This window comes from Anabrus simplex, chromosome 3 (genome assembly GCF_040414725.1).
Source record: "Anabrus simplex isolate iqAnaSimp1 chromosome 3, ASM4041472v1, whole genome shotgun sequence".
Taxonomy (NCBI): domain Eukaryota; kingdom Metazoa; phylum Arthropoda; class Insecta; order Orthoptera; family Tettigoniidae; genus Anabrus; species Anabrus simplex.
The window spans coordinates 311,365,413-311,381,381 of record NC_090267.1 but is presented as its reverse complement, the minus strand read 5'-3'; the positions used below and the strand labels follow the sequence as shown (position 1 = coordinate 311,381,381).

Below are 15,969 nucleotides of genomic sequence, written 5' to 3'. Positions count from 1 at the left end.
CCCCAGCCATTTTTTCTTTCATAATACAATATAAATTACATTTTAATGTTCCTTAATCACGAGAAATTTTGGGTGTCTAAGAGGGGGTGTATTCGCTCCATGTAGGTTCATTAGAGCAATACTGTTTTCTTAACATGGAATGATCTTATAATATACGTCTCGAGGAAACGCTAGTTAATGTCTTTATTTTCAACACTATTCTCTGTTACCTAGGCCTGAGACCTCCCACTCTGATGGTGAGCTGCCTCCCTTGATTAAACTGATTAAGACAATACTAAGGGTGACACCTAATATTCAAAACAACTGCATTTGCATTCCTTATTTGCCCACAATAGTGCGAGTGTTTTCCCCTTCTGTTAGTTACAAACGCGATCTTTCCATTTAAATATTCTTCCGAAGTAGCTGATTCTTGTTTCGTACCAAGATCTCTTAATCGAAAGTAAGTCACGAGAGGGAAATATTTGCAACTGCGATCCACCGTCAAAAGATTACTTATACATATTTTACTGTCGTTTCATTCAACTCTATCCACTTTAAACTTGACTTAACATTTTAACCATACTTATTTCCGTTACAATTTAACTGGGAGGTTTACTAAATTATAAAACTAAATATGTTTTGGTAAATACGTAAATTAAAGAGAAACGTTTTTCGTAAAAGTACCTTACTTACTTTGTTATAATATCCAAGGAATTTATAAACTGGATCCAAGTGGGTGTATTGAAGATTCTCCAGAAAGGAACCTTCAGCTCTAAGATGCCAACGTTGTGGAAAAATGTGATCACGGCGTCAATGAGTTTCTGGGTTTCGGAGTTTGAATCTCCATCGAGACATCCTAGACGTACATCTAATGCCACCCGCGCAATTGCTGAAGGAACAGAAGAAATACTATTAAAAGGGAAGGAATATTTTTACTTTGCAGAGGAGTGACAGATAATCATCGTCAGAAATTTGTTTACACACGAATAATTCTAACAGGAATAGAAAGAAATATGACAGAGTACGCAGGAAACCACAGAGTTACTGAGGGATTGTGGGATACAGTATAGGTTATTACAGGCAATCAAAGTCATTTATGTTGAAAATCGGGCCTTTTGAGAATGTATAATAGATTAGTTCTTCTTCTTAGTTCTTATTTCAAAGTGCACTCATGTTCATAAAAACCAGAACACCTTGAAGGACTAGTGATAGGAAGTTCATATTCACAGGACATGTACATTAGTATATTCTGAATAATGATTAGCATTTGAACCATGTCGGCCCTCAGGTTCAAGGTCCACATCGATATCTCGGCGCACCACCACAGACTGGTAAAATGTGACTGAGGATCTCGTTGTTGCTATAAACCGAAGGTAATGGATCAGTGTTACTTCAGCAGACGTGCAGGATGCCTCGCAGACGTATGCGAGAACCATAGCATCCAATGACTGAGTTTGAAAGAGGGCGCATTATTGGCATCCATCCATCCGGGAAATTACTGCTCGTGTGAGACTAATTATGTCGGCAGTGCAACGCGTGTGTACAGAATGATTTACAGAAGGCCGTAGAACACGACGAGATGGGTCTGGTCGCACCACCCTGACCACCCCCCGAGAAGATCGACACCTCATCCGAATGGCATTGCAGGACAGATCTGCGTCCTCCTCGGCTCTGGCGCAACAACAGAACAGTGTAACACATCGTGCACTATCAGTAATTACAGTCCGTCGCCGTTTATTACGGTCTGGGTTACCGGCGCGTCGTCCACTTCCCCGCCTACCTTTGCCTAATGTGCATAAACATGCTAGACTGCAATGGTGTATAAAACGACATTACTGGGGACAGGAGTGGCAGCAGATAGTGTTTTCGGACAATCCAGGTTCTGTTTGTTTGAAAATGATGGCCGCTATTTGGTTCGCCCCAGACAGGGGGAGAGGCATCACACTGAATGCATTTGCACAAGACATACAGCGCCAATTCAAGACCTTATGGTGTGGGGTGCTATTAGATACAACGACAAATCACAGTTGGTGCGTGTCCAGGTACTGTGATCAGTTTGACCTATGTGAATGGCACCCTGTGACCCGTAGCCATACCGTTTCTGCACGACATCCAAGGCGCCATATTTCAGCAGGACAATACGCGACCATATGTTGCTGCATGACCACGTGCCTTCTTGTTGTCGCATAATGTCCGACTGTTATCCTGGCCCGCCCGATCACCGGACTTGTCGCTAATTGAAAATGTGTGGGATATGAAGAAACGACGGGTGCGGCGCAGTGACCCGATGCCAACCACCAAAGATGAATTGTGGAACCAGGTGAATGCAGCATGGATGGCTGTACCCCAGGACGTCATTCGCGCCTTATACGCGTCGATGCCATCACGCATGGAACAAGTTATCAGTGCCCATGGAGGACCCAGTGCCTACTAGGCAACAGGACACATGCTAAACCTAGGTGACTGAAATGCTAATCGTTTCTGCAGAACATACTAATGAATATATCCTGTGAATTTGAACCTCCTACCTCTAGTCTTTCAAGGTGTTCTGTTTTTTATGAACATGGGTGTAATTACAAGACTTAGACAAGGCTGTACTCTTACACATTTGTTGTTCATAGTTTACGTGGATTTTTCTGTCCGATTCGGCTGAATGGTCAGCGTACTGGCCTTCGGTTCAGGAGGTCCTGGGTTTTAACCTTCATTGGTGAATTCCATTCGCCCGGGGTCTGGGTGTTTGTGCTGTCCCCAATATCCATGCAACTCACACACCACCCATAACACTACCCTCCACCACAATAACCCGCAGTTACCTATACATGGCAGATGGCGCCCACCCTCATCGGAGGGTCCGCCTTACAAGGGCTGCATCCGGCTAGAAATAGCCACACGAAAATTAAATTAAATTATGGATTTTTCTTATATTCTTCTTCGGCTTTTCTTCTTCTTCTTCTTCCCTCAATCCTGATGATCTTTGAGGATATTTCTTTGTATCTGTTTCCATCCGGTCTTCTGCCAAATGGGTTGCTTGTTCGAGGGATGCCTTGGTGGTACATTTTATGCAATCTGTCCAGCGTGTAGGAGCTCGTCCACGCTCCCTCTTCCCGGGCACTTTTTTAAAAATGAGGTGCTTTTCATGGCTCCTTTCTCTGCGTGGCATGATGTTACCAAAAAATTAGGGAATTATTTACTGGCACACTGATACTGATACTCAGCTCTTTCAGGATGGACTCATGAGCAGCTGCAATAGTTCCTGAAGAAATACTGTGTAAACAAAAATATAGCAGACGGGTCAATTCTTAGAAAAAAATATCTACCTTCTCTGTATGAATCTAGTCTGGACTCAATCCGTTATGCCAATGGAGGACACTGTATCTGGATATCGGTGGATGAAACAACCGATAAATGTGGCCGATACATAGCAAATTTCATAGTTGGTAAGCTGCATCCTAACGAACCCGCCAAAACAAAGTGGTGGAGAAAGCTAACAATAGTAAAATACAAGAATATCTGCGACTACTGTGGCCAAGCGAAATTGAAAATAATTGTTGTAAGGTGCTTGTAATGGTCATAGATGCAGCTGCTTATATGTTGAAGGCAGTCAAAGCCCTACGAGTATTTTGTTAAGGTGCTTTACGTCGCACCGACACAGATAGGTCTTATAGCGACGATGGGACAGCAAAGGTATAGGATTGGGAAGAAAGTAGCCGTGTCCCCATTTAAGGTACAGCCCCAGCATTTGCCTAGTGTGAAAATGGGAAACCACGGAAAACCATTTTCAGGGCTGCCGACAGTAGGGTTCGAGCTCACTATCTCCCGAATACTGGATATTGGCCGCACTTAAGCGACTGCAGCTATCAATCTCGGTACAAGTATTTTATCCCAACTTTATACACATTACGAACTGCACCGTATTGCGGAAGAAATACACACACAATTTCCAGGTGTTAACGATTCAATTGCAAGTGGAAAAAAAAATGTATTTCTAAAATCAGTAGCCCGTGTCCATCTCTACAGAGGCTGCCTGCCTGAAGGTGCTCTGCCACCGGAACATGTTCTAACTAGGTGGAGAACATTGTTATCTGCAGTTTCATACATACATATATATATATATACATACATACATACATACATACATTATCATTATAGACTGTTATGCCTTTCAGCGTTCAGTTTACAAGCCTCTGAAAATTTACTAAACGTCGCCACAATCCTCGATTTGCAACTAGTGTTGTGGCCTCATTTAGTTCTATACCTCTTATCTTTAAATCGTTAGAAACTGAGTCTAACCATCGTCGTCTTGGTCTCCCTCTACTTCTCTTACCCTCCATAGCAGAGTCCATTATTCTCCTAGGTAACTTATCCTCCTCCATTCGTCTCACATGACCCCACCACCGAAGCCGGTTTATGCGTACAGCTTCATCCATCGAGTTCATTCCTAAATAAGCCTTTATCGCCTCATTCCGAGTACCATCCTGCCATTGTTCCCATCTTATTGTACCAGCAATCATTCTTGCTACTTTCATGTCTGTTACTTCTAACTTATGAATAAGATATCCTCATCCACCCAGCTTTCGCTCCCGTAAATCAAAGTTGGTCTGAAAACAGACCGATGTAAAGATAGTTTCGTCTGGGAGCTGACTTCCTTCTTACAGAATACTGCTGATCGCAACTGCGAGCTCACTGCATTAGCTTTACTGCACTTTGATTCAATCTCACTTACTACATTACCATCCTGGGAGAACATACAACCTAAATACTTGAAATTATCGACCTGTTCTAGCTTTGTATCACCAATCTGACATTCAATTCTGTTGAATCTCTTACCTACTGACATCAATTTAGTCTTCGAGAGGCTAATTTTCATACCATACTCATTGCACCTATTTTCAAATTCCAAGATATTAGACTGCAGGCTTTCGGCACAGTCTGCCATTAAGACCAAGTCGTCAGCATAGGCCAAACTGCCCCTGTGAGTACCCTGAACCAAGAACTCATTCTACCATCAATTCTCACTGAAGCCCAATTGTCAACATAAATGCCTTTGATTGATTTTAATAATCTACCTTTAATTCCATATTCTCCCAGTATAGTGAACATCTTTTCCCTCGGTACCCTGTCATATGCTTTCTCTAGATCTACGAAACATAAACACAACTGCCTGTTCCTCTCGTAGCATTTTTCAATTACATGGCGCATACTGAAAATCTGATCCTGACAGCCTCTCTGTGGTCTGAAACCACACTGGTTTTCATCCAACTTCCTCTCAACGACTGATCGCACCCTCCCTTCCAAGATGCCAGTGAATACTTTGCCTGGTATACTAATCAATGAGATACCTCGATAGTTGTTGCAATCCTTCCTGTTGAATCCAAAAAGAGGTCATGGGAAGATTTTAGTAATAATCTGGAAAGGCTAGGTCAAGCAGCAGGGAAACCTTTCTGGACAGTAATAAAGAATCTTAGGAAGGGAGGGAAAAAGGAAATGAACAGTGTTTGGAGTAATTCAGGTGAACTCATAATAGATCCCAGTGAATCACTGGAGAGGTGCAATTACTGCTTTTGTCCAATCTGAAGGTACCTTACCAACACTCCACGCTAATTTTACTACTCTATGAAGCCATTTCATTCCTGCCTTCCCACTATACTTCACCATTTCAGGTCTAATTTAATCTATTCCTGCTGCCTTATGACAATGGAGTTTATTTACTATCCTTTCCACTTCCTCAAGCATAATTTCACCAACATCATTTTCCTCCTCCCCATGAGCTTGGCTGTTTGCAACACCACCAGGGTGATTTCCTTTTACATTGAGAAGATGTTCAAAATATTCCCTACACCTCTCCAGTGATTCCCTGGGATCTATTATGAGTTCACCTGAATGTCCATAACACTTCGAATGACCTGCTGGGAAACGAATAAATTTTCCTGGAAAATACTGGTACTTACATTCCAACGACCATTTGTGAATTTCATTCAGAAAATCATCGGGGACTTCTTGTTTGTCGTTCGCCCTCTTTAGCGTGCGAGCTCTGTGGAAGAAGAAAACATTTCAGTACTATATACTGAAGCTAAACGTAAATATTTATGCAACTTTATATTTATGCAATATTTTTCTTGAAAAAACTGTCAACTTTTTAGGTCTACTTCAGTACATATATAGAAAAATACTAAGTAGATTCATGAAAAATGTTGGTTAACTTATTTTTCATCAATTATAGATTAATAGTTTTTCATTTTCAAATATTGCGTGATCCGGACCTCACTCGACCAACATGACACTGCCCGCGTTAACCTCCTCGGTGTCTATTGGTCAGGAAATCGTGTCCATTTACCCCTCTCTCGATTCGAAAACAGAACTCTGAACTCGGAGGCCCACTCACAGAGACCTTACAGAAGCCTCTGGAGAAAACCTCACAACTTCTCTAACTAAATTTTCACCATTGATTTACTCACTAGCAATATAAATAAGATTCGAAATCTGGTATCACATAACTAAGTCCGGATATATTAGTAAAGCAACAGATTTATTAATATACTTTTGTTGGATTTTTATCTGAACGGACATTTTGTGTTGCGCCTGATGTCCTTGATTCAGTCCCATGCTGTACTTATAGGGTGGCAATGCGAGTTCCCAATTTTCACCTCATTCACTCCAAAAAGATGCTGAAATTGTATGTATGGCGTACGGGGAATCCTCAGCCACTCCTACTCCATTTATAAATTCAAGGACAGGATTAAATTCATTTTACATACTTCATAATTAGTAACCTTCCCGTTCTTCAAAGTTTCTTCGAAAAATGAAGATAGGTTTAGCTTAAAGCCACAATAAATGCAGATTCGTCTCTCTTCGCATGGAATGGGAATATGGTGTAATTGGTTAAGTATTCGCGTACTACACCGAAAAGTTTTGAGATTGAATCTTGATATAGATAGTTAATATTTCAACACTAGTGTCTTAACTAACCTTGGATATTTGCGGCCTAGTCAGGGCCCTCAGATTAACCAAGAGTTTACTGATTATCAGACACAGTCACCCGAAATTACTTGCGGTAAGGTGGTCATGTTTTTTCTGCTACTTTCCTGAAAAGCAAAACGTGGGCATCAGTCCCAGAGGTTACCACGCTCAGTATTACTTAACTTTTTAAATCTCACAGGATCGACTGTTTAAGCTACGCCGTTGCTCTTAGGACGCTGTAAATCTTCCCTGACGGAACATTCGTTACGTAAGGAAATTCGTTAAAACCGTAACGTACTGTACTTGCTTTGGCGCGATCCTGAAAGCTCGGAGGTCTGTATTCAAATTCCCTCCCTGGAGCCAAAGCCCATTTGAATTCGCCCGCGAATTGATCCGATTGGCTAACTTCAGCAGCTGATAAAAAGGCACCGTGGCGAGATATCGAATTATTTCTTTAAAATTATTTATCAGCATGACCAACCCTCTAACGCTCAAACATCCGGTTTTCGTTGTTTCCGACCACCCTGTAATAGGTATTAAGCATGTGAATAATAATAGTATTTCTCCCTTTTTTCGGGCATTTTTCCGACACTTTGATGGGGTCAAGGTTGCGATTTGTATAGCATTATAGACGTGACCCAGTTTTACGGCCTGATGCAATTACTGACGCTAACCATTTGTGTAGTAATGTATTCTACTGTTAAGCCTATGTGTAGATGTAGTAGTTGGAAGTGTGGTGTTGTGCACGTGAAGAGGTGAGCAATAATAATAATAATAATAATAATAATAATAATAATAATAATAATAATAATAATAATAATAATAATAATAATAATAATAATAATAATAATAATAATAATAATAATAATAATAATATAATTATATAATTATAAAAATTATTACTATTCTTATTATTAAACAATATAGGTTTTAAGCCCTCGTAATTAATTTTAAGATTTTAATAAACGCCGAGGTGCCAGAGTTTTGTCGTAAAGGAGTGTCTGTAAACACGAGGTTAACGTATTGAACCCATGACCTTTGTGCCCTAAGAACATTATGCATAAATCGACAATCATTTAAAAGTTGGATTCTTGATAGCATGGATTTGACACGTGACGAGGGGGTGATTACCTTCGGTCCCACGCTCTGGGGTACGTGACGTCAGCCACACGTGTCAACGGCGGAAGAATCTCAAGTCATTTTTGTGAACTATTTCAAAGCGCGTGTACATGGCGACCCAAGCCAAGTCAAAAAAATATAGTGCCTATCAAAGGGGGTCAATCATCTCACAAATCGAACCCGTAAAAGTTTTAAATGTCCATGAACACTACCGCCAGAAATGTAGCAAGCATGTAGTCACTTTCAAAACTCTTGAAATTACAGTTTAGGTAAGTCAGAAAATTTATAGAAATTTTCTTGGCGGCAAAGGGAGAGATCCGAAGAGAGGGGGTAACTGCTATAAATATGAAGGGACGCCATGACGAAGTCTCCTTCTCCGGCATTTGTGATACAAAGCGGACGAAAAATTGTTGAGCTGCTCTGCGAAATCAAACAACGAAAGTAGACTGAGTTCAACTGCAGATTTCAGCCAGTGTGGCTAGGTCTTGTCTCCATGAGGAGATAGTTTTCTTGAGTGAAATAATTGTACCAGATAGGACGGTCAAAGTACTGAATAAATTCTAATGTGATTAAGTAATTCGTGTGCCGAAATAATTATAGTCCATCGTGTGCGCCCAGCAAACAAGTGAAGGGTATTTTCTTTTTTTTATGCTTTATTCCAGGAAGCCTGAAGAAACATAATGGTTTGTAAAGCCATGAATGTAAAAATGGCTAAATAAAATGCCAGGGTCGCAGGTGAGCCCTATGACTACATGAGGTAGGTGACTTTCCATCTTACTACCTCTTATATCTTGTCTCGTGATCTCTAAAGGTGTATTTGAATGGGGATATACGACGCAGTGGTCACCCCTACTAAGTTTTGTAAATGTGAGAGTACGACTAAAAGAGTCATTTGTTTTATTTTCCACTTGGATAAAATTTTGAAGTCTTGCGAGTGCCGTATAATGTTGTAAAAAGTTATTGAATAGGGTTCCGAAGTGATATCGCGTCCAATGTAGATCGTCATCCGTGTGAGTTTACTGCCTATATTTTGTGATGTCAAATTAAGATGTTCATTCGACGTAAAAAAAATTTCTGTCTGCAGTTTGACGTTAATAATAATAATCCATGATTACTCATTTTCAATCGAGTGGGAGCGCGCTGTCGGGTGAGAACTTAGGGTGATGAATTTGGTCACGGAGAGAAACGTTTTTCTAGGATCATTTTAAACTGTGTCTGACTGACAATAAAAAGATCTAGTAGAATGTTTCAGTCATTTTGTTCATAAAAAATCAAGTTATTAAATACGATCTCATTTATGCGAAGTTATTCATGAGTAATGCATTGTGCCATATTAGACGTCGAGATTTCTAGTAAGGATTTTATTCCAGTTCTTTGTCGATGATAATTGTGGAGCTGGGAAATAGAGGTTAGTTTTGTTGATATGAGATTTGTGAATCAGGTTGGACCTATCATTGAAGCCGGGACATGGAAGCCCGAGGAATGTTTTATATGAGTTGAGATGAGATGTGCGAATCAGGTTCGAGTCCTGTCATTGAAGCCGGGACATGATAGCCCGAGGTATATTTATAATGTTGGGAATGGAAAGAAATTCATAGAAATCCATAGCGGTATTAATTGGCGACGCGTATAATTAGTGTGGGCATCTTGAAGCTTAATCTGTGTATTTTGTTGGTTAGAATATCGTATTTGTTTAATTTTGTCGGCAGAGTTTAAAGAGAGCATTTTGAGAAGCCAGTCAACTGGAATAAACCAGGTGGTTCATATAACTGCCAAGCGAACTTGGGGGGGCGAGAGCCCTCAGCTGTGATAACGGGACAGGCGTGGAATTAAGATTGTACTGTATTCTCGGCCGGGGAAAACGTTAAAATGCTGGATTTATTTGAAATTCATAGCCGGTAATGATCTGAGTATTGTGAAATACTGTAATTGGGGACGTAATGAACATTTGAAATCACGAACTTCGAGTATAAGGAACAGAGTAACCAAATTCAGGGTTGTCCAAAATATAGAGCGATGGTCGTGATGATCGGTTTGTCTGTGAGGGGTGTGCAAAATTCATAATGGTATGACGAGATATGACATCGTAATTATATGGCGAGTTGTTTGGTTTGTACGTAGATTATTAGGATATCCAAGTGTTAATAACGGTTAGGACTAGATTAGATTTTAAAGTGTGAAATCACGAGACAAGATATATAACTGGACATGAATTATGTAACAATTCTTTTCCAGCCAGATAAACATCGCAATATTGAATTTACATCACAGCTGCGTAGGAATTTGTGAAGAAACCAGAGTCCGCGGAGATAAAATTTACTGATCTTTAACATTTCGTTAAATCATTTCAATTTATTTAATTATTAAATTCAGTGAAACCGCATTTTGAAATAACTTTAATCAAGCGAATAACTTGAAGATGCATTCTGGAAATTTTAGTTTGTTTTTCTGGGGAATATTAAAAAATAAAGTAACGATTAAAGGGACATATCCGAAGGAAATGGATTTGACTGCCACAAAGCTTGTGAGCATTGCTATTGTTGTAATTATTGAACTTTGATTGATTGAGCAGTGAATGTGCTGGGGATAGTAAAGTGGAACTTTGGTCATCAACCGATGTAACTTAATTGTGTTTAGCCTTCAGCCTAGAAACTTGGATGGTCAGGGGGTCATCAACCTCAGTGACTTAGATTAGGGCCATATGCCATTGTAGCATCATTTCCTTGCGGTCATCATCCACAATGACTTTAAAGTAACTTAGAAGATTAGATGTCGGTCCATGACATAGACGCAGGTCACATCGATTCAATTAAGGGTCCATGCCGTAGAACCACTGTGTGGCACACACCGATTGGACGGCCTTAATTATACCCAGAGTCCAGAGTTCGTGTTACGAGGGCTGGACCATAACGAATCACTATGATGGTACATGTGGTCTCACATGGAAGCCGAATTTAAGGATTTCCAGACTTTCCTTTCTTAAATGATTAATAAATGAGACAATGGTTTCTAGTAAGAATGCCCATCAGGCAGTTACGTTAAAGTCTCACACCAGTGTTCTGACCTTTATGTAAAAATGATTGTGGTGTCCAGTGGATACAATTGACTTCTATGACACAGTTGACATATCAGTTTGCTTCAGAATTTTCCTGAATAAATAGGAATCTTTTAAATAGACCTTTCATTCCAGTAGATAGACTAGAATTACTGAACCCTACCTTTACCTCAGCAAGTGACGAAGAACCCGATACGACCCAAGAGACAGATCACATGAACTTTGCTGATAGGTGAGGAAGGTAGGTATCCCTCAATATGGACCTAAAGGGTTCAGTATATGAGCACCTTCAAATAGGCCTACCACCAGACTGAACAGGAATTGAATTCGCAAACTTGGATTCAGTACAACGTAAGACGCTTACTTATAGTATTAAAAATGGAGAGGAGTAGTAATACTGTGATCCAGTGCCTCACCTGTTGACGAAAGCTGTTGCTGTCTCCTCTATCGACTTGATGTACAGTTTTGCGGTGCGAGGCTGCAACATGGCTTGCTGTACCTTGGTGCGGAATGTGTGCCATTTCTCACCGTGTCTGTAACAAAAGATAGATCCATTTAACAAAGGAAGTTGTGTTGTAGACGCAGTCTAGATTTCTCTCTAGCTAACTTAGTGGTGCAAATTCTTAGGAGTCAATATTTAGTTTTCGCCAGTAGCGTAGCAAGGACCAGCCGATAAAGGTGGAGGGGGTGGGTTGGATATAGTTATAAAATGCTGATAGAATATAATGAAGGTGCGCGCATGCATCACTTATCATTATAAGGACACTGATACAAGTGAATATATTGATATTTAGATTACAGTACACTATAAAATCTTACATTAAAATACAGAACAAGCAAAATATGATCAAGATCAACTGTTTTACAACGAGCTGTATGTTCAGTTTACAATCTAAATCCAATTTTAGAGGCTTCTTAGAAAATAGACTCGACCGATCTGTTGGATTTACAAATATGTTTCTGAATGTTTATTTAGTTTATTGTTTGTTGTCAGTTTCTATTTATATTCTTTTTGTAAAAATTCCGTAGGGTCCAACCCCTAGTAACCAACCCCACACACACCAGGTTACGCCCCTGGTTTTCCACGACCGCTTTTTACTTAAATCCACAACCTTCCGATTTCGCATCGGATGTTCTACTGATTGAGATACGGTGGCTTAGATCATGCCTGTTCTGTTGGAAAAGATCTGACCTACAGACCTGGTACTAATGCCAGCACAATTGAAAACAGGGCGCTTGTCGCCCGCTGAGGGCAAATTCATGTGAATCTTGGACCCGTAGAAAAAATGAACAAGGGTTGGACAACTTTTGTATTTTTTATATATATTGTTTTACCATTTGCTTTTTGTCCCACCGCCACAGATAGGTTTTATGGCGATGGTCTGATAGGAAAGGACTAGGAGTGGGAAAGAATCGACTATGGCCTTAATTAAGGTACAGCCCCAACTAGCATTTACCTCGTGTAAAAATGGGAAACCACGGAAAACCATCTCAAGGCTGCCAACAGTGGGGTGCACTTAGTTTTCACGACCATATTATACTGCCAACGGCCGTAGCCGTGTTGAAACACCGGATCCCGTGAGATCTCCGAAGTTAAGCAACATTGGGCGTGGTCGGAAGTTGGATGGGTTGCCACGCGCTGTTGGTGGGAGGTAAGAGAATGGAGGAGCGGAAAGGAACTGGCCACCCTACCGCACGTAAACTCCGGCTCAGGAACACCTCTGCGGAGGTTCGGACCTGCCTTCGGGCAGAATAACCCTTACCTTACCATATTATACTGTACTTGTATAAACTTCCAGCTTATTAGGTCGAGGGGTTTGGATCCCACTAGTGTTCGGTTGGCTATTTTTGTTCTCTACTTAGCATCTCCTCGGCATGCAAGCCCTACGATATTCAGAATGTAACAGTAAGGTTCGGCCAAACTTTCAGGACACATTCCTCTCACGTAGAAGAAGAAAATATGTTATATGGACATGGGTCCAGAAACTCTTTATTTCCATGTGAGAACATATTTTATGATAATGATCCTTGTTGTTTAAAGGGGCCTAACATCTAGGTCATCGGCCCCTAATGGTAAGAAATGAGACGAAATGTAATAACAATTTAAAAGTTCAAAATCATCCACTGACCAGAATAAAAAACGTGATCATGGAGAATGAATGGATGAATATAAATTTTGTACCGGGAGGTACACCCCAACGCCGCGCATTTAAATCTTGCGCCTAAAAGAACTCCTCTACTGGAGAAACCGTGAAATTGAAACTAGACCAACTTATAAGTTTACTCACAAGATGTCACCACAGAAATCTGATGTAATTTTGTTATTGTGAAGTTTCCTGAGCTGACTGTATTTCTACTTGTTTTGTTTGCCATTCATCAAGAAGTTTGGACTTTCTTCCATAGATGTCACTACAAAACTCCTACGATCATGGACCCTGGTGCGAAGTGAAAGAACTTTTGATTTAAAGAACTTTTGTATTCATAAGTTTTTTAAAAATACTTAATGTTCATTTATTTTTGGGTTGGCATTATTTATCTTTTCTTTCCGCCAGTTTTGAATTTAGCCAATCCCTAATTTCTGTAATTAATTTTCTACCAATCACAGTCTTCTTCTTCGATCCTGAGAGTTACTTTTGTAATCTACCAATAAAATTCTGTGGGTGTGTCTTGATTATTCATGAATGATCTAGAACTTTCCCCGAGAGTTTATAAACTGCGGATTTTCTCGTCTCTTGGCCAATTGATAGTCATCTGACCTAGTGTGTGTGTCAAGCAGGAGGCGGAAGGCGCCTCTTTCATCAGGCAGCAGTACTCCGACAAGGTAATGGGCACATAACATCTTTATTTCTTGCTTACTCCGCAGTTTAACCTGAGGGAAAGGTCCGAATCATTAACTATGTAACCTAGTTATCCTAAAAATGTAACTTTCAGCCGGCTTAGGTAAAAACTTCATTAAATCTTTAACTGTAAATCGGGGATAGAGAGTGATTGACCCTCTTGAACTCCCCTTCATCTTGGTTTGAGGTGCCACGTTTTTGTTTCTGCAATGTGGTAAAGTTATTTCCATGCGTGCAACCTCAGTAATTTGGGAATAGCCCCTGTTTCATCGGCCTAGTGCTCTTTAGGTTTTATGTGCTCATATCTAGGAGTGCAAGCTTTCGCCTCCATTCATTTTGTGGTCGGGCCATTTATTTAACCGTTTTTCCCTTTAGATGAAGGCCCAGTAGGTTGGGTATTAAATACCCCTGTTTAATGAATTTTTTTTCTTTTCCTCTATTGTAAGTGGTGCCTTGAGAGGCCAGGAAGTGTTAGTTGATGTTGCCTTGGGTAGGCTTGGAAAACTGAGAGCCTGTTAGCTCTTTTTCAAAGTAAGATTACTATATGTCTCTTGAAGGCTAGATGTTGTATTTTGGGAGCAAGTGCTCCATGAGTTTAGGGGATTTCTGCCCTTTGAACAAATTTATGCTCGCATGTAAAATTTGAGCTGGGAGCTCAAAAATGGTAAAACTAGGGGCTTGTAGCCAGAGAGTGTTAACGTTCTGAAATCTTGGATTTTTCTAAGTCTTGTACCTGAAATGTCGTTGGTATCTCACTAAGTGAAAAGTTGTTAAGTTTGTTGTTTTTCGAAAATATAACCTTCAGTTTAAGTTTTAAATTCTTTTCTTGACATTGTAGTTAGACCCATTCATCCCGGCACCTTCTTTCACCTCTTCTGCTCCACGGGTAACTCCGTAACAAATTTAAAACAGTCAGTGAATTCGACCCGCAATGCCCACCTTCCCAGAAACTAGCGTAAAACAATTGTATTACTGACCAAGGAAAGGGGTTCACTCAGCCTCGGGAGGTCAACTGAGTAGAATTGGGTTCGATTCCCACCACAGCCATCCTAGAAGTGGTTTTCTTTGGTTTCCCACTTCTCATCCAGGCATATAACGGGATGGTACCTAACTTAAGGCCATGGCCGCTTCCTTCCCTCTTCCTTGTTTATCCCTTCTAATCTTCCCATCCCCCCGCAAGGCCTCTGTTCAACATAGCAGGTGAGGCCGCCTGGGTGAGGTACTGGTCATCCTTCCCAGTTGTATCCCCGACCCAATGCCTCCCGCTCCAGGACACTGCCCTTGAGGCGGTAGAGGTGGGATCCCTCGCTGAGTCCGAGGGAAAAACCGATACTGGAGGGTAAACAGATAAAAAGGAAGAAGAATAAAAGTAGGCCTATGTAACAACCGAACAATATCCCTTTCAATAGCTATCACTACACATAGTGCGGAAGCTGGTGGACAAGGACCGGTCCACAGACCGGGTAGTGAGCTGTCGGCTTGAGGTACGTAGAAGTATAGATTGGTCAAATCACAAACTAAAATAGCCTGTAATGTTTACATTAATCTGACATGAAATATCATATTTTATAATTATTTTTGTTTGACATGGGGTCATGGGATGCTGTAGTCATCATCCGAGTGAGGGATGAATTTGGAAACACTCGATTATAATACAAGGTTAAGTGGCAAGGTGAGATAGCATTACTTGGAAATATAAAATGGTTAACTTGGAAGAGAAACATCAATATTACTCACACAGCGATAACACCAGCGTTGTCCCCGAAGAAATCCCTTCGCAGTACATGTTTATAGTAGTTGAGTGATGGCATGGATGGGCGATGTGGCATAAGATCTTCGTTACGAAACACGCGCTCTATCTCGTCTGCGTCGTACAGGAACAGCATGTCGGGGCGTCCCATCAGGCCTGCCAACTTCACCACTCGTCCATATTGTGCATAAAGTCTCTTGGAAATTCGATCAACTTCCTCTATGCGGTAATCACCTGGAATTACATAATAAGGTTCTTCATCAAGTTCATTG

At 40.7% G+C, this 15,969-nt stretch overlaps 1 protein-coding gene across 1 annotated transcript in view; it reads right to left on the bottom strand.

Moving 5' to 3' along the window:
- LOC136867265 (probable cytochrome P450 49a1) overlaps positions 1–15,969 on the bottom strand; it is a 131,457-nt gene that overhangs the window by 61,291 nt on the left and 54,197 nt on the right. The window contains exons 2-5 of the mRNA XM_067144409.2: positions 15,685–15,931; positions 11,527–11,643; positions 5,928–6,010; positions 673–868 (exon numbers count right to left, since the gene is read on the bottom strand). Coding sequence (XP_067000510.2) covers positions 673–868; positions 5,928–6,010; positions 11,527–11,643; positions 15,685–15,931 — 643 coding nt within the window. The remainder of the gene's footprint in view (positions 1–672; positions 869–5,927; positions 6,011–11,526; positions 11,644–15,684; positions 15,932–15,969) is intronic.